The following is a 20,960-nucleotide window of genomic DNA, read 5'->3' as shown; positions in this document are numbered from 1 at the left end:
CATCCCCATTGTAGACCATTTGCAAAGCGACAGAGGTACAAACTGCTGATGCACATAACAGAACACAAAACACAACAGCATGTTTTTTTAATTCCCAATTATTTAAAGTCTGGTCATGAATGATGACAAAAGATCACAAGAAATCAACATATACATACTTTAGTTTGTGCCTTTCAAAAGAAATACTGACAACTCTTGGAGTGTGGATCCAGCTTTAAACACAATTGTTTTGGGGTAAATATGTAAATCCACTAATCTCACAGGAACTAAAATACTAATGCCAGACCGTAAAACATTCCTCAAAAGAGCTATGGAAAATGGAGTTTGTATATTTTGCTTTAAAGTATGATACATTTTCAAAACAGAGTGCAACACTTCAAATACAAAAGTATTTCAATTATTTGCTTGGCATTAGATTATTTGTTACATTATGATTGTGATTTCAGGTATTTGTCCCAAGTAATATATATATATATATAATAACGCAATGCCACCTTCCCTTTTTAAATGTTTGGAGTCAGTCACAATCTGACTAATTATGCTAATTTTGAGGTGAATAATCGTCAATAGGGAACCCTGTTGTTAATTACAACAACCACAACTTAAGGCAGAAGGGAAAGAGTAAAAATAGCCTTTTCATGTCACAATTTCAATTTTGCATCTAACATTGATGCTTGTTAGATTCATAAGGCTAATGCAGATATGAGTTGTAAGCATGTTAAGATATATTCTTGCATTAAATCAGTTTGTAACAGAACTAAGACCTGCTGAGTGAAACCGAAAAGTAAAGACAAAGCAACAGTGAAGCTCTAGTTGTGTGTAGAGTCGGTGCTGTTTATTGTCAAATTATGAAGGGACAGGTCATTTAACTTTGACCTCATTATTCCCACCGTCTCCCAAACTTCCCTCTTTTGCAACACACACGTGGCTGTCTGTCCGCCGTCCGAGCTGCCCACGGCAAAGGATGCTTTGCTCTCGTCCCCAAAGTCATCAGCCATGTCAAAAGCCAGCACGTCCGTCCCGCTTTCTTTTGTCGCTTCCAATCAAAGATGACACTGACACCGAGCGTGATGGGCCAAGGCTCACGTGTGGTTGTTGCTATTAGGTAACTGTCTCTTTGTTGGCGTGTTTTTCACTCTTTGGGCGGCGCAGTGTGTGTGGACTGGCACGCCACCCGGCAGACACACCACGTCGGGCTCGCTGAAGGTGTTGTGGCATAAGTGGCAGCCCTTCTTTGTTGACACGGCAATTGGCTTCTTTGTCTCTTTCAACTGGAGGACACAAAACATTTTTTTTACATCCACTATGTCCGGCTGCATGGATGGATGGAACGAAGCGCTCACCTTGTCGTGCAGTACTTGAAGGTGTTCGGAGCGGGCGAGCCCGAGAGCAATCTGGGACGTGCGGGAGGCGTGCATACTCGCCCGAATGGCTCGACCCAGAAAGGGCCGTAGCAGCTGCAGAGACCAGCTTTCCGGCAGCATCCTCAGCACGTGGACGGGATCGAAAGACTCTCCGTGGCGATTCAGGAGGTCAACCGCTGCCATTTCCAGCTCGCTGCGGTCATTGCACACCGCTGACTGGGATTTACTTGTGGTGCTTTTGTCAAGATATATCCCCAAGAGGCGGTGGAAGAGTTGCTGTCTGTAGGCGGAATCCTGACAAGCCGAGGCCCAAATGCAAAAGGCCTCGGCAGATTGGAAGTCTCTCAGCTTGTGCACTAAAATGTGGAGGGCTTTATCGTGCTCCTCCAACTTTCCATGTAGAATTGCACATTCCAGCAGCAGTTGCTCACAGTTTTCTATTTTACCTAAACACAGAAGAAAAAAAAAAAGATGTGGCCCCATCAAACAGAAGAGAGCAAGCCTTCATCAGAATGCTTCCACGATGATCTCACCTAAAAGATACTGAACTCTGTAAAGATTGGACTCCCTGAGAAGAGCCTGGAGTTTCTCTCTGGATCGACTGAGCTGCTCTTCATTGGTTGCAGACTCTGACAGTAAAGAAAAGACCCTTTCCAGGTATGAGACTGCCAGATGCGTGTGGAATTGCTCCTTCTACCGACAAGAATCAGAACTGCAATTTACCAATTTGCAATTTAAAGATCCTCACAAATAGTCTGAACAGCGGCACTTATTTTATAGGTTTGCATGTTGAAATAACTAGAAAAAAAAATCCCCCTAAAAACTTTCATACTGTATTTAAAAAGTTTGAGAAGATGCTCCGTTTCTGTCCCCATCCAGAAGATTCTCCAAGTGGTACCTCAATCCGTCGTTCAAGCACCAGGTGTTCCAAGTAGAGAAGAAGAGCCTCCCTGTGCTTTTCCAGGAATGTAATGACGTCATCAGGATTCAAGTCTGACTGACCAGCACACCTCTTGGTGAAGATTTGGACAGCTGTCTATGAAGAAAAATGAATGCCTGGGTTACCATTGTAACTAAATTCCATGAGACAAGGAAATAGTCATCTGCAAGCAACTCATAGAGGTTGACCTACAGTGGGATTCTTGTGTAGAGCCCAGTTTGCGTACTTCCACACAAGGTCCAGATTGGCAGCGGAGGTGAGAAAATCGACAATGTACTCAAAGAGATCAGGTCTCGTCGAGTCTTGCAGTTCCATGTCTGCGACCCGGATCCACATCTGGACATAAAACAAAAAAAGTGCATCAATAATTCTGTCCTGTCACATCAGTGCGGCGTCACTGTTTGCTTTTACCTGAAGTGCTGCCGGATCCTGATCGTTAGAGTGGTAAAGCAGCCCGAGTGCAAAATATCTGCGACAGGGAAGCAGGAAAAATCTTTCATATATTGTTTTTCATATTGTATGCTTAAAAGTTGACAGAACCAGTAATAGGGTGGAAATTGCTCCAGACGACTCTTGAAAGCGAAGTCAGGTGCCCCATCAATTAAACATTAAACAAAAAGTCTAAAGTGCAGCCCAGTTTCAGTTTTATGGGAAAATATTGGTAACCTGTTTCATGAAAGGAAAGGGATGGAAAACAAAACACACAGAGCATAGTACACACTTGTGATATTTCTCCAGCCAGGGTACGCAGTCTGCGAGCAGGCAGGCGTTGTCTGATGCTAGCAGGTCGAGAAGGCTCTCGTGATTCTGTTCGGCGTACAACTTTAGCAATGCAGTGTCCACATCTTCTCTGCACCCGTTAACGTCCTCCGTGTTTCGAACCTGCAAAGTGAGCAGCGTATGTCAAAGGCACGTGGGTGGCATGAAACCCTCTGAGAATAACTTTTCTATGTTACCTCTGTCAAATAAGTGATGAGGAACCTCTTGCATTTCAACACTTTGTCCTGATCACCCTGTGCCAGGTGGTTGAGATCCGCAAACTCGTGGAGAGGAGGATGGCAGCGAGTGAAGGAGGAAGAAGCTGGCAGTAGCAGTGGGTAGAGCGAAATCAGCTCGCGCACATCCAGCTGACCTTTCCTGACACGGAAAAGAACAAACGGGATGTGGTGGACTGCCTTTGACGACTCTGTGCCGTATAGAAACCTTTACCTGAAATGTTCTTTTGCGTCAACAAACTCAAGTTGGCCAAACTGAATGAAGCCTGCCTGCTGTTGGATCCTTTTGTACAAAATCTGTGTGCAAAATTAGGAGGAAAAAAATATTGCGTTGTGCTACACCGTGCGCATCTTTTCTTACAGAAGACAGCATCAAGAGACTGTTTATTACCAAAAATCTTTCTTTGGGAATATTTCGTTGTGCTCCCTCCGTAAGAACAAGTGCCTCCTCCACTCTATGGCTGGCCAGTAAGTCCTGGATCTGTCTCTCCAGCGGCAAGGGCACCATAACATACACAGCTTTAGTGGACGCCACAATCACCTTCCCTTTAAAAATAAAAAAACAGCACTCATGGGTCAGAACTCATCTGCCCCACATCCTGTTTGGAAAATGGGGGGGGAAAAGACAGCAGAAAGATTGGATACCTTCAAAGTCTTGCAGAATGTGTCCATCCCTGAATGACAGTGTCTGTTTTAGCTGTTGATCCAACATGCTGTGGACGGTGATGAAGCTCTCATCCAAGGCCACCACGTATGGGAAGCACACAGCCGCACCGATCACACTCTCGGACCAGTTGACGGGGGCTCGTTGAGAAGCCCCTTCGGCGTTGGCAAACATTCCTGGTGGGTGGAGACGTGAAAAAGACTTGATATATCGTACGAAGGGAGAATCATTCACTCCACAACCTACCAAGACCACCTGGTGCGGCCAAGAGGAACTCCTCCCGGGCAATCCTTTTGACGATAGGTCTTCGCTCATCGCTGTTGTAAGGGAAGAGATCTTGGGCAGCTTCTGTTTTGTAGTTTAGGATCATGTACTGCGTGGCCAACGCCAGGCACAGAAAGTAACCATCCAGACTGACGGCACAGGGTTGCTCCGGTGTGCTCACCTCCTTGAGCAGCTGCACCCTGTCCTCATATACCGTGTAAATTTGCACTGTCCTACGCTTCGAAGAAAGGACACCCATCTCCACGCAGAATGGATCGCCATTCACCGGGTTCTCATTAATGCAGAATGACGTCACGCCTCTAATCCTGACATCACCTCCCGATGCTGACGGCACATTTTCCAGCGTCACCATGTCCACAAGAAAAAGTATTCCGTCGCAAAGGACGATGAGACGCTCCAAAGCGGAGGCAGCCCGCAGCTCGGCCACCGGTTTCTTAAGGCCTAAGTATTTGTGCAGCTGCTTCTGAGCCGAGTAAGTCAGTTTCCCTTTGGCGGAAGTGAGCTCGTCCAGCAGGAAGTGATGGATGAAGCAATCGTTGGTCCCCACGTACAAGTGTTTCCCACAACATTCTATACATTCTATGTTGATGCGAGCCTTGTCGCCCATGAGGAGGTCCCGCTCCACCGCGGGGATGAGCTCAAAGGCCTTCACGCTCATCTTGGTCAAGGCATTGAAACTAGAGGAAGAAGAATGGCAGGAATCATTTTGTCTGTTCAAGAATGATCAGTATGGCTATAGATTACTCTTCATGCAGTGATCACTGGTGAATGACATTTTGAGCAAATTTGAAAGGGACATATTACATGCGGGCAAAAAGTATGTCAGAAATGAAAGCCGTTTAGAGGTTTTGCTATCCACAGTTTTTGGCACTTAGTAGCTACAGTACATGCAGTTGATCTACTGCATGATTTCCTTATACTGTATGTACACTCCAGAGTTTAGCTAGGTCCAAAATCGGATGTAGCCTAACAATATGACAATTGTTCCTTTTATCCTTTCTACACTATTTTGTGTGTCACTTATGACTGTTTCTTGTGATGTTTACAAGCTACAGCACACATACAAACAGAAGCTACGCCCTCAAATGCTAACGTTAGTGCTAGCTAGGCTGTCAAAATCATGGAGGCTAAGTTCAGTCACGGGATTGACTTGTTGACGTTGGTAAAACGTGACACAATGAAATTGAACAGCGTGGCAAGTCGACACAGTCGTGAGGAAATCTTGCCTTGTTTTTAATTCATTGAAGAGGAAGCTAACGTTAGCCTCTACTGAATGCTCTGATGCAAGTGCTAGCAAGCATTTTGTGACTGGCCATGTTTTTTTTATAATGTGATCAAACAGATTTACACGCAAACAAGTAGAATGACACTTACATGAACAAATACAACGTTTCCAAAACAGCCTTTTTTCCCTTAAGACGATCGATGTGTACCAACTCTACCCAGTTTCCCTCATGCTTGCTGGCATAACTTACCGATCAGACGTCCTCACCGAGACAGACTGGAAACAGAGGGATTTAGCACTAAAATAACCACAAAAGCTAAAGACAGACAAATATCAACAGGTCCATTTTGACAGGTGACTAACCACCGCAGGGATATGGCATGAATGGGGGCGCTAGATCTCGTCAACCCAGAATTAAACACCGCCCAAAGCATCCACTCTCACTTGAGCTGACTCTTCAGAGTTGCATTCAAGACCATTCAGTAACAGGAAACCCGTGTTCCTAAATCAATCGCTTGCTTTCAAAAAACAAAAATCGAAGAAAGAAAGCCCCGATGATTAATTACATGACGTACACTTTTCATGTTATTCTTTAAGGTATCATCTAAATATATTCATAAAGTTTATGTGTCATGTCTTGAGAATACTTTTTTCCAAAGTGCACTTGAACGCAATTCGCTTACCCAAGATGCACCTGTCCAAATGAACCGAAGAGCCATTTTGTTGTGCAAGCTAGCCGTTTGGGCAAAAGAAAACAAAAACAAAAAGAAAGAAATCGTCCCCCTTGTCAGCATGAATAACACGGACTGGTGACACAAACCCTAATCATTACGCGGCTTCGATTTAGTTTTGCTAGCTCAAGATGTTGAAATTTAACCAACTCATCAAACGTTTTGTGGATTAGCACTGATGCTAATGCGTTGCGGCTACTACCTCAAGTATGCTACAGTTACAGAAGCACACTGTTGGCTAGCTAGCTGCTCTTTATTGTTTTATTTGCTTGAGCGACCTAACATTACTCAGGGTTTTCTCGCAGATGTTCTGTATGAAGACCGTGGCATATTTTCTCATAACCGAAGATACGTGGTTCAAGGAATACGCTTTATATGGTAACTAGACGGCTGGGCATTCAAAGGAAAAACTTGGCAAAAACACTTGGAAGGAGCAAACGTTAAGCTTTAGAGCTAATCTGATCATGGCCGAAGACACCAGACAGGAGAAGAGGGCCAACTTCTCGGCTTTAACGGACACCAACGGGATGACCAGGACATCCTCCATGTCTTCTGGAAAATCTGGCACTTCCAAGAAATTAGTAATAAAAAATTTGAAAGGTATTGTTCTCAACATCATGTTAGCTACACTGACCCCATTTATCATTTAAAGACCGAATGACTACTTCCCATCAACATATGATTTTATAACAGGTGTAAATTATATGCACATATCGGGTAGTTTCTCATGAAATGCTTCAAATGTTTTAACTTTAGATCACGCTAATGTTGTTGAGGTTTGTGTACGAGGCACTTTGAGCAATGCTGGACACTTTTGTAGCTCATGTATGTACACGTGTTGAGTGTCATCCTTATTTGATTAGAACTCAATCGTTTCGGGGGAAACAATTGGAGCGCTACTACTGGGATCTCTACAAGTTGATTATCTGTACTTTCCTCAAAATATTACAGCACACGATTACTTATTCAGTAGAGTTTGACCTAACGATCAACGTTCAGCTGAAGTGAGCAATAAACCGGCGTCATTTAAATAATCAAATGATTTTTTTCCGATTACAGATCGGCCCAAATTATCCGAGAACTACACTGAGGACACTTGGTTGAAACTGCGAGATGCAGTCAGTGCCATCCAGAACAGCACATCCATCAAGTACAGCCTTGAAGAGCTCTATCAGGTTTGCTGTCATTTTATTGCAACTTTATCTGTTCCCTTTCAGTCCGTTTTGAATGAAATGAAATCCTTTATATCCATCAGGCCGACTGATCATTTGATTTCTCTTTTTTTTCCCGTTTTGTCGAAGGCTGTGGAGAACCTGTGTTCGTATAAAGTCTCGCCCACATTGTACAAGCAACTACGGCAGGTATGCGAGGATCACGTGCAGGCCCAGATCTACCAGTTCAGAGAATATCCTTTTTTTTTGGCTCGCTCTACCTGCTGCAACATCGACGTTGTTGTTAGTCTCGACAAAGGGATTCGCTGTCTTTCGGATCCGGACTTTTTGCTTTTAACATTGGAGGATCTCAGTCATGGTGGTAAATTAGCAAAATAATGTAACCTATGCCCATGAGGTATGTCCATATTTACCGGCGGTTGTATTTTTGGTCAATTCAAAGATTCTTTTTCCTTAAGACGGAGTTCACAGAGTCTATGGACAACCTTTCTTTCCTGAAGAGGATGAATCGCTGCTGGCTGGATCACTGCCGGCAAACTGTAATGTTTGATCAGCTCTTTGCTTTTTCTATACATTTTAACTTTTGAGTGTACATACTATGTGTAATGCGGATGTTTTCTTTAGATCATGATTCGAAGCATCTTTCTCTTCCTGGATCGCACGTATGTGCTGCAAAGCTCCTTGCTCCCCTCCATCTGGTAAATGTGACTCCACCACTCACTCTGTTGAGGTGAATGATAACAACTTTGATTATTGGTGCCTTTTAGGGATACCGGGCTGGAATTGTTCCGTATCCACATCGTAAGTGACAGCGTTGTCCAGAACCGTACCGTCGAAGGCATTTTGGAGCAGATCGAACTGGAGCGCAACGGCGAGACAGCTGACCGCAGTTTGTTGAGAAGCTTGCTGGGAATGCTTTCACACCTCCAGGTAGACATCTGAGCGCCACGCATACTGAAAGCAGCCGTTTTATTCTCCTCTGATGCCTTTGTAGGTCTATAAAGTGGCTTTTGAAGAGCGATTTTTGTCTGAAACAAATCGCTTGTACGCTGCGGAGGGACAGCGTTTGATGCAAGACAGAGACGTGAGTGGCGTGTGTGATGTCGGCACGGACGAAAGCCGGCGCCACTATTTTGCATCAATGTGTGTTTTCCATGCCACCAGGTGCCCGAGTACCTGCACCATGTGGCTCGTCGGTTGGAGGAGGAGAACGATCGCGTCGTGAGCTACCTGGACCTGAGCACCCAGTAATACTTGCATTTACGTTGTCAAAGTACCACTGAAAAATTCATTTCAATCCAGACAGTGAGAAATAGTTGTCATCAGTGTACGTGCTTTTGTGTACATGTTTTGCTCCATTTCTTTTTTTTTTTTTTTAGGAAGCCTCTCATTAACTGCGTTGAAAAACAACTTTTAGGAGAGCACATGTCCACAATACTGCAAAAGGGTACGTTGGCCCACAAACATTGCATTTATTTGTGTGCATTATATTAAAAAGGTTTAACCATTCACCAATTATTCAATTTTAATATCAAAATATATCCATATAATAAGGGTAATTTACTTGACATTGTGACAGGATCGAGCATTCTTTTGGACGGGAACCGTGTGACGGAGCTGGCCCTCCTTTACCAACTGTTCAGCAAGGTGAAGGACGGACTGTCCACTTTGCTGCAGTTTTGGAGGGACTACATCAAGGTGTGCTCATCGCTTCTTGCCACCCACACATACGCACAGCCCACTCGACCTTCTACTATGTCCTTCCTCTCCGTAGACCTTTGGCGAAGAGATTGTTTGTACACCGGAGAAAGACAAGGACATGGTACAAGAGCTGCTGGACTTCAAGGACAAGATGGACAATGTGGCTCAGAGCTGCTTTGCACGGAGCGAAGGCTTCATCAATGCCATGAAGGAGGCCTTTGAGACGTTTATCAACAAAAGGCCTAACAAACCCGCAGAACTCATCGGTATGTTGGCTTAAGAACGGGTTTGACTTAAAGCCGATTCCTTGAAAAAAAAAAACCTCAAAATTAATTGTTGTACTCTCATTATTTTGATGCTTTATTTGGAAGTTCTAGGTTACATCATCCAAGTTTTTTTTTTTTTTTTTTTTTAATGGAACTTCAGCATTTATTAACCCTCAACTTCCATTCCAGCTAAATACGTGGATTCGAAGCTAAGAGCCGGTAACAAAGAGGCAACAGAGGAAGAGCTGGAGAGAATTCTCGACAAGATCATGATCATATTCCGCTTCATTCACGGTGAGTTGCACATTTTTGGTGGCACGTTGAAAATGAGTTGTGATGCTATCACAACATTCACCGTGTTGTCTTGTTTTCTCATCTAGGAAAAGATGTCTTTGAAGCGTTTTACAAGAAAGACTTGGCCAAGCGTCTGCTGGTTGGCAAGAGTGCTTCTGTCGATGCTGAAAAGTCAATGCTGTCCAAGCTGAAACACGGTAAGCCTCGAATCCAAGATGTCATGATTACAAATGATACATTTTGTGCATCCTTCAATGGCAATGCTCCTTTTATACCATAAAACATGTTGTAGTGCTCATGTTTGTGCTGTTGACTCCCTGCAGAATGCGGAGCAGCATTTACCAGTAAGCTAGAAGGGATGTTTAAGGACATGGAACTCTCCAAAGACATTATGATCCAGTTCAAGCAGGTGCTGTCCACATGGTGCTCTTTTAAAAATGTAACCTGCCGATGCCACAAGGTCATATCAATTTGTGCTCTTTCCTCTCAGTACACGCAAAACCAGAGCGAGCCAAGCAACATTGAACTAACCGTCAACATCCTGACCATGGGCTACTGGCCTTCGTACTTGCCCATGGAAGTCCACTTGCCCTCAGAAGTAAGTATCCGATCGAGGAGATAGTCAAGTTGTTTTTCAATCTACGAGACCATAACCATATTCAAGAGATATTGCTTACACTTCACATCATATCGGGCCTTTACAGTACTGTTTTCTTTTAATATAGATGGTAAAACTCCAGGAAGTGTTTAAGCTGTTCTACTTGGGAAAGCACAGCGGGAGAAAACTGCAGTGGCAGCCCACACTCGGCCACGCTGTGCTGAAGGCAGAGTTTAAAGAAGTAAGTTCATTTGTCATTGTAGCTCCGAAGAACTGCCCTGAAAACTTTCCTCGTAATCCCCCAGGGAAGGAAGGAGCTGCAGGTCTCCCTGTTCCAGACGTTAGTGCTGCTGATGTTCAACGAGGGTGAAGAATTCAGCATGGAGGAGATCGGTACTGCCACGGGTATAGGTTAGTGGTCTTCATTATTTAGGAGGTGATTGAGCAGACACACCCTGAGGGACACCTTCTCGTTTGCCTTCTCTCACAGAGGAGGGCGAGCTCAAACGTACATTGCAGTCCCTGGCCTGTGGAAAAGCCCGCGTCCTCAATAAGATTCCACGGGGGAAAGACGTGGAGGACGGAGACCGTTTCAGTTTCAATAACGATTTTAAACACAAACTTTTCCGCATCAAGATCAACCAGATCCAAATGAAAGAAACCGTAAGGAGACGTTCCGTGTCGCGGCCGTTCCGCGAATCAAATCTTGCTTTGCTATGAAATGACATTTCCCCTTGTAGGTAGAGGAGCAGGTCAGCACCACAGAGCGGGTGTTTCAAGACCGGCAGTATCAGATTGATGCCGCTGTGGTACGCATCATGAAGATGAGAAAGACTCTGAGTCACAACTTACTCGTGTCGGAGCTCTACAACCAGTTGAAGTTCCCCGTCAAGGTGACTGATCAAAATCGCCTCCCTCAGTACACGTCCATGCACGCTCACGACTGACTCGCTTTTCTCCCCATAGCCTGGCGACTTGAAAAAGCGTATCGAGTCCCTCATCGACAGAGACTACATGGAGCGGGACAAGGAGAGTCCGAACCAGTACCACTATGTCGCCTGAGGGGAGGGCGGCAGCACTACAAAGCCATGTATTCGTTAAGTGTACGTACGGCTGGCCCCACCATCCTTCAGCCACCAAGTTTCTTCTTGGTGCCACGATATTGGGCGCAGCATCCAGATGATTTATTGATCCCGAGTCCAGACTTGCCTGGGTTTTGTCCCACATGCCATGGCTCTGGAGTTAAGTCTGAGAGGAGGCTGCAGGTGTCCAAACAAAAGACAAGCACTTTCTTTTCACTTTGCTTTGTTTTACTGCTGTGGGAGGGGATGGTTCGTTTGTTTTTCCCCTCTATTGCTTTGCTCTGAAATCATTTTGAGCGTGATATTTTTTTTTTTTGGGAGGGGTAGGTGTTTTATTTTGCTTGTTTAAGTTCTTCCCCAAGACCCCCGCCCTCCTCATAAAGTTTGTAAAATTCGATTGTTATGTTTGTGGCTGATGACAATGCAGGTGAACTACTTTGGACTATTTTTGAGGGTATCTTGTTCGTTTATTCAAATTGCTCTAGTGTCACGTGCTGGTTTTTTTCCCCCCATTTGAAATTATTAGGTTGTTTTCAATGTTACAATGACAAAAGTAAATAAAAGCACATTTAATGAATGACTTGGCACCCACGTGCTGTTATTTTCCGGGAGGATTCCGCTCCAGTTTTTTTTCTACATATAAAACGCACATTGTGAAACTGAAAAGTGGTCCGCAGAGCAATGTGATTTCAGTTTCTAAATTGGCTTGTCTGCTGTTCAAGATGTGTGAGGAGAATGTTGCAGGATTATGCCAAGTGTTGAAGAGCAATATTAAAAGCAGTCTGCGTTTCTGCTGGGGCTTTACACTCCCTCGTGAATTGATGCCTGTCAGCTGACTCCGTGCACTTTGGAGCTGAGTTGTGTGTATGAGTGAGACTGGAATGCCATATTACTAACCTCATGAATATAGTCATACAATGAGTACAATGATGTGAATGAAACTTTTATTCATTTCTCCTTTTATAGATTTCAATTAATTGTACAATATTTGTGTTATATTAATGCACTCAATTGAGTTATGTATGGGGTGTTGACAAGAAAGCTATTCCAGAAACTCACGCATTGTTGATGTGTAAATTCTTCAAAGAAGCATGCCAAGAAATTGAAACCACCACCAGAAGATGACATTGATGCCCCACTATAGATGAGTTTACCATTTGTGGGAGAAACGGCCGTGTTTTGTGCAACCAACCTTTTTTCTACTGATTATAAAAGAACAGGAATAGGCAGGATGTTTTTTTCCCCCCAGGACATGGCCTACTCAGTTTATTTGTTAAAGTTTGGTTTATACTCTTTATATCCTGTCGGCCTAATAATAAAATATCATCAATGTCCATATTTTAGTTCAAGGGTGTCAAACTCATTTTTATCATATCGTATAAGTGTGAGTTCATGCAAATCTATGAACTCCACATATTACCCTCAGATATAAACAACAATTATATACAGTAATCCCTCGTTTATCGCGGATAATTGGTTCCAAAAACCACCCACGATAAGTGAAATCCGTGAAGTGCGGTCACCAACAAGAAGTACTGGGCCGGCTAACGAGTTAGCCGAAAGCTGGTAATTCGCGATCGTGCTAACACGCGAAAACGGACTTCTAAAGGAATGTAAACGAACAGTTGGAGCAATACTACATTGTCCTAAAAGGAAGTTTTGTTTTGACTTTTAAATGTTTTTTTAATTTGGAAAAAAAGATCCGCGATGTAGTGAAGCCGCGATAAACGAAACGCGAAGTAGCGAAGGATCACTGTACTCTGTGCGCGCCCGCGTGTGTGTGTGTGGGTGGGGGGGCAAGTATCGCGTGAACGGCGCTCGGGGCCGCGCTCACGTGACAAGCTGGCTGCCGACGCTACCAGTTCACGTGACGTTTCATAGCTTTCGCTTCAAGGCAAAGTAGTCGCCGGTTAACGTTCACAGAGAGCGCCGTTCTCAACGGCACGGCGCAGAATAACTATCACGTGTATCTTTAATTTACAAAAGAACTAGGCGTCGTCCCATCCATCGTTGTTTAATTTGACAGTTCGGCAACCGAAGTGCACTTTTGTGTGCGGGCGTCCCACCTGCGACTGAACAGCGGCGGCCGAGCAGCATCTAATCGCTACATCTCTCCATTTTTTATCTATTTTTTTAAACTTGCATTAGTAGGATTTGCGCTGTCACGGTGAAAAGCATGAAACGCTCCATGACTTGTGGTTCGATGTTGCTCCTCAGCGTCTTGTTTGCCGTGTTTGGTGAGTGTTTTGCAGACCTCGTGAACAGCTGCCCGGAAGACAAGTGATGTCAGCTAGCATGCAACATGAAAATATTCGCAGTTTATGTTAGCAAACACAAAATGTACGTCGGTGAGCATATGACAGTCACTTCCACATAATAGTTTTTATCTGCATTTGGTTATTTATCATACAAATAATGAATTCCCCTTTCTAAATGGCAAGGGAGTTCACATTTGGCTTAATCACCGTCCGTTTTGAAACAAAAGCTGTCAAAGTGGGTCACAATACACGAGAAGTCTCTGGACTTGTGTTGTGTGTTTGTTTTGCAATTCATCATTTGAGTTTTGTTAATGTGCAACAGCAGCTTTATTGTCATCTGAGAGCTTCATGTGACTTCTGTGTGCTGCTGCTTTTCATATCGAGTTTAACAACAGTGAAAATACTCCCAGTTGCTGACCAATAGCATGAATGCAAGTCAAACTAATTCTGTCGTACTTGCCAATGAATATAGTGTTATTTGTTCCAGTGACGCGGATACACCGTCTGTATCTCAAAGACAAATCAGCAGAATAATAAATGTTTCTTTTTTCTTATTGCTTCCCTGCAATGATCTGATTGCGGGGTTGCGTAAACTGTGTGTTGTGTTTACAGGGTGAACGGAGGTGGCGACAGGTTCAGGTTTCAGCAGGCAGTATTCAAATGCTGGTGTGATGGGGGTTGGGGCGAAAACAAAATTAGGACAAATAATACAGCCACTTTGTGTGTAATTACATCAGGACCGCAATCACATTGTTTACATGGTGGGAAACTAAAAGCTAGTCAGCTATTCTTTTTAATAAAAAGTCATTAAATGCCTTTCTGGCCCAAAAGTTACATTAGAATATTTGATTTGAATCTTTTAGGCTTGCTTCAGGCTGTTACTCTTGAAGTGAGCGAGAGGAACTCGACGTGCATCAAGGCTGAGCTCTCCGCGTTGTTGTCCATCACGTACAACACTTCCAGCACCTCGGTACGTCGAGCCGAAGATACAAAAAAAAAAAGGATTCTTCTGAGCTTCCACATCTGTTCCGATTGCGAATCAACCACTCGTCTCTCCTCAGAGAACCGTCCAGGTGCCGCTGCCCAACACGACCACAGTGGACGCGGCAAGCAGCAGTTGCGGCTCAGTTAGCAGCAGCCCGTGGCTGGTGGCAGCGTTTGGATCTGGACATGCACTGGGGCTGAACTTCTCAACCAATGGAAGTCTTTACAATGTGGCTTCCTTGATGCTGCAGTACAACCTTAGTGATTCCTCCATCTTCCCCGATGCCAACAGCTCTGGTGAGAAGAGAGCTTGTGTGGTTCTTTTCCAGTTGAATTGAGAGATGCGGTCCAGTTATCCTTTTGTTTTCTTTTTTCTTCAGCTGTGGTAACTGTTCTGTCAGCTTCGGCCGGCATCTGGGCAGCAATCAACACCACCTACCATTGTGCGAGCGCCATCTCGGTTGTAGTTGGGGGGCAAACGGTCACCTTCTCTGATACGAGACTTGAAGCTTACATGCCACAAAATGATCTGAGTTCAGATGGTAGGACATGTTATAAAAGTTCTGCTCAAGCTTGTATTTGTGCCTGCCTGGTCACTCGACGATCCTTGCTTTCGTGTGTCCAGAAACGATATGCGCCGCAGATCAGGCGCTTACCACCACAAGCATTCCGAGCACCACCGGCCGTCCTCCAGTCACACCGGCACCAGCACCCACACCACCCGGACCTCCCCAACGGGGGAATTACTCCATTAGCAACAGCAACGGCACAGCTTGTCTCCTGGCCCAAATGGGACTGCAGCTCAATTTCTCCTATGTCTCTCAAGCGCAGAATCAGGTAGTGGAAGCCAGGAACCCGTCGTAATGTTCCATCTTTCTACAATTAACGTCACATTGGTCTTGCGCTTTTATTTTTCCCCAGACTGTTCAGGAATTTTTTAATCTCTCTCCTAATCTGACAACTTCTTCTGGATCATGTGAAGCCAACAGCGCTATCTTAGTTCTGAGTCAGGGCAGGACGACCACACTCAACCTCACCTTTACACTGGTAACCGTACACTCGACGCTGCTGTCCAGCTACTTACAATTTGTGCGCGGACACGGTCGCTAATCCAAGCCGTCCTTGCAGAATTCCACGGCCAGCAAATACTACCTTAGCGGGATAAGTATGATTGCCAACCGCTCTGATATGACAGGTATGAAAGCGACTCTTGATTCAATTGATGTGATTAGATTTCAAGAGACTCCATCGTGTCTCTGTTTAGCTCCCTTTTCAGCCGGGAACACCAGCCTGAACTACCTGCGTACCACACAGGGACGTTCTTACATGTGTAATGCGGAGCAAACTCTGGCTGTGGTGCCAAGCTTCTCTCTCAACACATTTCGGCTGCAGGTTCAAGCCTTTGGCCTCACCAACAACCAGTTTGCCACAGGTACAGTGTATTCTTTGGACCTTAGTGTTTTTTAATACAATGTCAGTCATGATGCTGGAAGTCATTTATCATCCATCTTTGCATCTGCAGCGGAGGAGTGTCAGATGGATCAAGACGAGATGCTCATCCCCATCATCGTCGGAGCAGCCCTTGCCGGACTGGTGCTGATCGTTCTCATTGCGTACCTAATCGGCCGCAAGAGGAGCCACGCTGGGTATCAGACAATCTGAACAGAACCTGAGGGGAACATGACAGTGAAACAGCAGAGCCGCAGGCACAAGCGTTAGTCTGCGGATACAATGTTGCCGTGTCTGCATGTTGTTTTGTAATATTTGGAGAATACATTTTTTTCTGGATTGATCAAGAAATGCAATTAAGTGTTACGTTTGAGTCCAGCATAGAAGGCAGCATGTTGAACTGGGGGAGGTGTTCCTTATCTTTTTGGAAATGATTCTTTTTGTGTAAAGTGCGCTTGTTTTCAGATGGGTAAATTATTTATAAACTGTCTTCTCCCGCTAGTTATAATAGAATATCACAAACTGAATGTTAATGTATTTTTAACCGATGGTTCCTTTTTGTAAGACAATTGGACAGCTAAGAACGTGTACATTATATTCAAATATTCCAGAGTTGAGTCTCCCATGTTAATAAATACTCAGATGTTTCTCCTTTCACAAGGCTTTTGCAGTGAAGCGTGACTGCCTATTCATTTTTTTTTTTCTCAATTGTGTGTGGTGGTCCAACAATTTAAGGCTGCCTTGTCTTGCTGATATCCTCAACAACTCCAAAAAAAGTGTTCAAAGAAACTAGTGAGTGATTTGATCTTTATTTTTATAGAAAATGCTTTTAAGTCATTTTTTTTGCATTGTGCATACAACTAAAACAGAATAAACATTTGGGTGGTGATTCCTTTTGAAGAGACCCCTTTGGAGTTTGTAAACAATGTGGTGTATATTTGGAAGTGTGACTTAGCTGGAGGTGAAAATGTTCATAATGCAGTTTATCATTGTTTATTTCGACAGTGTTTACACAGGAATGGATGTGGAAAAAAGAAAAGTCATCGCCCAGCCCATTGGACTTGGAAAGATTCAGAGCACCGGACTTCCAACTTTGTGGACCTCAAGGGAAATGTAAGTCAAATGAACCCTTGCAGATTTCAATTGAATGTAAAACGACCTATGAACAATTCAGCATCTAAAAATTGTTTGCGTATCTTGGGGACTTATGAAAGAAAAAGAAAAAAACAGGCAGACGTGATAGTAACGGGACTTTAGCTGGTGATTATCAGTTTCAACATTTCAGGGCTGGCAGAGGCTAGGATGTGATATCATTCATTTTTGTTTTGATGGTTTAGACAACCAAAACCACAACAAGCTGACATTTTTCTCAAAATACATTGATTGCGTCTCTTGACCGTGCTCAAAGTGTACAAAACAAAGAAATAAATGAAACCTGGATTTTGACATGTGTTAACTGGTTCCAGAGTAACATTCTCAAAAAGAAGAAACAAATCACGATAATGTGTAAACTAATAAAAATATAGTGTTATATTCACATAGTAATAAATATCACGTACTATTCCATTTACGTAACGGTGAAATGATGAAGACGAAATCAATACATGGAGGTGAAGGTGAAACAAGTCGTTTGGTCCTTCAGTGAAATTTTCAAAAGTGCACGAGCAAACAAAATTCATTTTGCCTCCTCAGCCGTAATTTGCGTTCGACACGCTGCTCTGAGTTTGGTCAACGTTGCAATGGGTAGACTTCCAGGTTCAGTAAAGATTTTCTAGGATAGCAAAAAAAAAAAAAAACAGGATGAAGAAAGAGATCACTGCCGGTCTTTTTGTTCTATCTTGTCTTACCTGCATGAACGGGTGGCATTCCTCCACAAACGCTCCGCGCGTGATCTCCTTGAAGATTTGGCATATATCTGGCAAGGACTGAGCTTCTTCAATTTGAACTCTGGAGTGATGAATCAGCGTCAGTGCCACGCGGAAAAGAATTTTCGAGCCCTCGTAGAACAGGCAATCCCAAATCCGTAGAACCGTCTGCAATAGAAGCAATGCTGAATCGTTTCTAATCATTTGAGATAAGTCTAACCCTCACCTCCACAGGAAGAATGTCTATGAAGAGGCAGATGAACCATCGGGACACCACAAGAGTCCACATGACGTTGTGATCCATCATGGCCTTCCAGACTCCGGGGGACTTGACTCGGACCAACTCCCCCAACACCTCCTGGTCTATCTTCAAGCCGAGCATAGCTGGACTGTAGTAGTCTACCATCAGAGAGGTACGTAAAGAAAGACATTCCGATGAAGAAAGTAGCAGCAAACACATACTGGAGATAGCGTTGACCACACACCTGGTAAGATCCTACCAAGGAGCGCATCCATCAGCCAGAAAGACTTCTCTTCATCTTTTGTTATAATGAGCAGATACCCAGCTATAAAATTCATACCCTGAGAGCAAATAAAATGATTTTGACGTACAATTTTTCATTTATAGAAGAGACGAGCGGACGTGATGTTTACCATTTACCTGACAATAACCCACAGCAGCATTGTGGTGACCGTAAGCCCGCAGCACATTGGACAAAGATTTCTGCAGACACGGGTTGGATGTCTTTCGGAACTGCACGTTGTCAGGAAATGTTCTGTTCAAGTCTAAACAAACAAAAAACAATTTAAGAGGAGTCAGTAGGGGAAGGTCCTCCCTCCACCAAGCGTTAACCAAAACCACCACAGGCTAACCTGTGCAGATGGTCTCCACCAGTTTGGGGTCATGTTGGGCTTTGAGCAGGGCCTGGTAGTAGCCTGGGTTTTTCTCCAACTGCTCTTGAGCTCCGCTCGCCGCCATCCAAATCAGAGCCCGGTGCTCATTGGGTATGCCCTTGCGTATGTAACGCTTCACTGGAACAGAAGGAAAATGGCGGGTTAGCGTGTGCCATACAAGCTTGTTGTGTCACTTGCACGATTGACACTCACATTTCACGTTCCTCTGCACCTTGCGTTTGCTCTTCAGTAGTTTGGACCACTTGATGGACCTTTGAGTGAGCACAACAAGATACTCGGACATCAGCTCTTCATAGGACTCGTAGTCAAAGTCCTCTGGACGCTCAAAGCCGTATGGATCCACCCTGGATGATATTTGGCAAATTGAGGATTTTTACCGATTCCTGATTATCGACACTTGTTTACAAACTTTTTTTTTTCTTGTGTAGATTGTACTTTAACAACGCAACAAGACAAAATATTAAGTAAAAGTGCATTATGAATTATTGACCAGATCGCATTTGATTGGCTTTCTGTCTCGTTACCTAAATATACTTTGCTATAGTGACAGTGGATGGCGTGACGCGGTACCTTTAAGATGATTGCATAACATGATAAGCTTTCTTATCTTAACCCCTCCACCAGACTAAATACTTATCCTAAGAATTGTATTTGTATACAGTGTATGTGTTTTGAACAGGTTATAAATCACCCAAGTAGATGTTAAAGACAAAATAATATTTCAAATGTCACGAGTGAGCAAGTAAGGTCCTAACAAAGTCAAGGTTGTTATGGCTAAGGACATTTTCATTGCCAAAACAAACAAAAAGACTTCAGTGAAGCAGGTAACGCTAAAGGCAGTGGCAAATGTTGTGTTGGGAAATTATTTCCTGTTGAGTAAAAAAGTTCAACACTTTTGCCATCAGACAATCTTTAAAACAAAAAGCAATTATCTGTGTGTATTGAATACATTTTTTTTGGTATAAATATGAATGATAAAATGATGATAAAAATATTCATCATTTTTATATTTTCTTATGTAAATGCCAAATGTGACCATTCTTTTGTAAAATGCATACACTAAATAAAGTTAGAAATTACGATTTTATAGCAATTACGACAGGCAACAGTTTATATACGGAAGCCCTTTTTGTCCATTTTAACATCCCGAATTTTGACGTCATTCGTTACCTGTTCACTCTGTCTTTGGCTGTGTCGCCGTAAGAGCTCGTCTTCTTCTTCTTCTCCATGTCTTCTACGTTCTCCTTACTTTCGGTCCGTTTCTCTCCGAGATATTTGCAGACCGCGTTCGATCACGCCCTTCAAGTCGAGTTTCAGGTAGTTTATTTATTCAGTAATTGCTTTCTTTGTTGACTTTTTTTCCTTAACAACACGGATGTTCTCGAACGGGAGATCTCCGCATGCTACACGCAAGTGGAAAACAGCGTTTCCTTAATTCCTCGTTCCTTTTCTAAATTCGATCGCTTAGTTTGTTTAGCAGATTCCCAGTCCAGTCGGCCATTGTAGCTGCCATATGGAGAGAACTTTAAGTTTGACTTTTGCCGCCATTCATATGCACCTGCTGCTTGCGTCTTCGCTCCCTCGGAATACAAACCGTAACGTACCAACGGAATCAAATAACGCATGCAATCTGTATTTAAAGATCGGAGGTTGGTTGCCCGGCGATGGCAGCTGAAGATTTTCTTTGGACTCCTGGAGAAGTCCGTGGATTCGTGGAAGGAAGGTTGCAGACGCGTGACGCTTGCTCCGGGACTCTCACGTCAATCACATCTGATGGTGCCTTCAAGGAAATCAGGTAAATCTGCACTACGGCACAGTGGTCACTTCACTTGTCCATGTGAACAAGAGTTTTTTTCCCCTCAAGGAATGTACACTTTTAGTTAAAAGCACACAAATTGCCCAGTTTACCTTGATGACGTGTACTTAATACTTTTGTGATATTGTAGCCAATATTTATGTAGACTATAGTTTGTTTGCAAAAACTAAAACGAATGCAGTTAGTGATAAAGAAAAATGACTTCTGAAAATACACTATTTCATTTTAATTTTTCATTTTAAAATTACATTACATTACACTGGTTGGGCTCGACCACTTGAGGGCGACACTGACAAACAAAACAAAAACAAATTTCGGGCGTGCATGTAAAATAATTTTATATTTGTAATTTGAAA

General features: G+C 43.6%; 4 protein-coding genes across 5 annotated transcripts; 2 read left to right on the top strand and 2 right to left on the bottom strand.

Annotated features, from left to right (window-relative positions):
* Window positions 1–70: 70 nt before the first annotated feature.
* Window positions 71–5,924, bottom strand: tgfbrap1 (transforming growth factor, beta receptor associated protein 1). Its single transcript, XM_037248350.1, has 13 exons — window positions 5,724–5,924; window positions 4,210–4,925; window positions 3,945–4,139; window positions 3,691–3,845; window positions 3,514–3,596; window positions 3,261–3,441; window positions 3,026–3,186; window positions 2,716–2,773; window positions 2,497–2,640; window positions 2,263–2,400; window positions 1,898–2,057; window positions 1,344–1,810; window positions 71–1,271 (listed from the first exon to the last, which is right to left on the bottom strand). The coding sequence occupies exons 2-13, from the start codon at window positions 4,904–4,906 to the stop codon at window positions 1,083–1,085; spliced, it is 2,628 nt and encodes an 875-aa protein (XP_037104245.1). The 5' UTR covers window positions 4,907–4,925; window positions 5,724–5,924; the 3' UTR covers window positions 71–1,082.
* Window positions 5,925–6,162: 238 nt separating this feature from the next.
* Window positions 6,163–11,894, top strand: cul4a (cullin 4A). The gene is made up of 20 exons (XM_037248351.1): window positions 6,163–6,804; window positions 7,264–7,379; window positions 7,506–7,609; window positions 7,846–7,915; window positions 8,001–8,074; window positions 8,144–8,306; window positions 8,371–8,460; window positions 8,541–8,623; window positions 8,756–8,823; window positions 8,956–9,074; window positions 9,151–9,343; window positions 9,533–9,637; window positions 9,724–9,834; window positions 9,961–10,046; window positions 10,128–10,235; window positions 10,363–10,476; window positions 10,541–10,646; window positions 10,726–10,898; window positions 10,976–11,128; window positions 11,202–11,894. Exons 1-20 carry the CDS (start codon window positions 6,669–6,671, stop codon window positions 11,295–11,297), a joined length of 2,268 nt encoding a protein of 755 aa, XP_037104246.1. The 5' UTR covers window positions 6,163–6,668; the 3' UTR covers window positions 11,298–11,894.
* Window positions 11,895–13,162: 1,268 nt separating this feature from the next.
* Window positions 13,163–16,777, top strand: lamp1a (lysosomal associated membrane protein 1a). Its single transcript, XM_037246774.1, has 9 exons — window positions 13,163–13,554; window positions 14,439–14,545; window positions 14,637–14,856; window positions 14,940–15,101; window positions 15,185–15,396; window positions 15,481–15,606; window positions 15,688–15,754; window positions 15,824–15,991; window positions 16,082–16,777. Exons 1-9 carry the CDS (start codon window positions 13,494–13,496, stop codon window positions 16,219–16,221), a joined length of 1,263 nt encoding a protein of 420 aa, XP_037102669.1. The 5' UTR covers window positions 13,163–13,493; the 3' UTR covers window positions 16,222–16,777.
* A 68-nt stretch (window positions 16,778–16,845) lies between these two features.
* grtp1a (growth hormone regulated TBC protein 1a) lies at window positions 16,846–20,087 on the bottom strand. Of its 2 annotated transcripts, XR_005097473.1 has the most exons (9): window positions 19,959–20,087; window positions 18,981–19,132; window positions 18,747–18,905; window positions 18,535–18,659; window positions 18,359–18,455; window positions 18,100–18,272; window positions 17,856–18,041; window positions 17,406–17,779; window positions 16,846–17,265 (listed from the first exon to the last, which is right to left on the bottom strand). XR_005097473.1 is itself a non-coding variant. In XM_037246779.1 (8 exons), exons 1-8 carry the CDS (start codon window positions 20,015–20,017, stop codon window positions 17,684–17,686), a joined length of 1,047 nt encoding a protein of 348 aa, XP_037102674.1. In that variant the 5' UTR covers window positions 20,018–20,087; the 3' UTR covers window positions 16,846–17,683. The 2 variants fall into 2 exon arrangements, 1 of the variants encoding a protein (XP_037102674.1); XM_037246779.1 differs by having other exon boundaries at window positions 16,846–17,779.
* Between the last annotated feature and the right edge of the window lie 873 nt (window positions 20,088–20,960).

This window comes from Syngnathus acus, chromosome 3 (genome assembly GCF_901709675.1).
Source record: "Syngnathus acus chromosome 3, fSynAcu1.2, whole genome shotgun sequence".
Classification (NCBI taxonomy): domain Eukaryota; kingdom Metazoa; phylum Chordata; class Actinopteri; order Syngnathiformes; family Syngnathidae; genus Syngnathus; species Syngnathus acus.
Note: the sequence above shows the minus strand (reverse complement) of the source record. Positions and strands in the feature narration are given on the sequence as shown.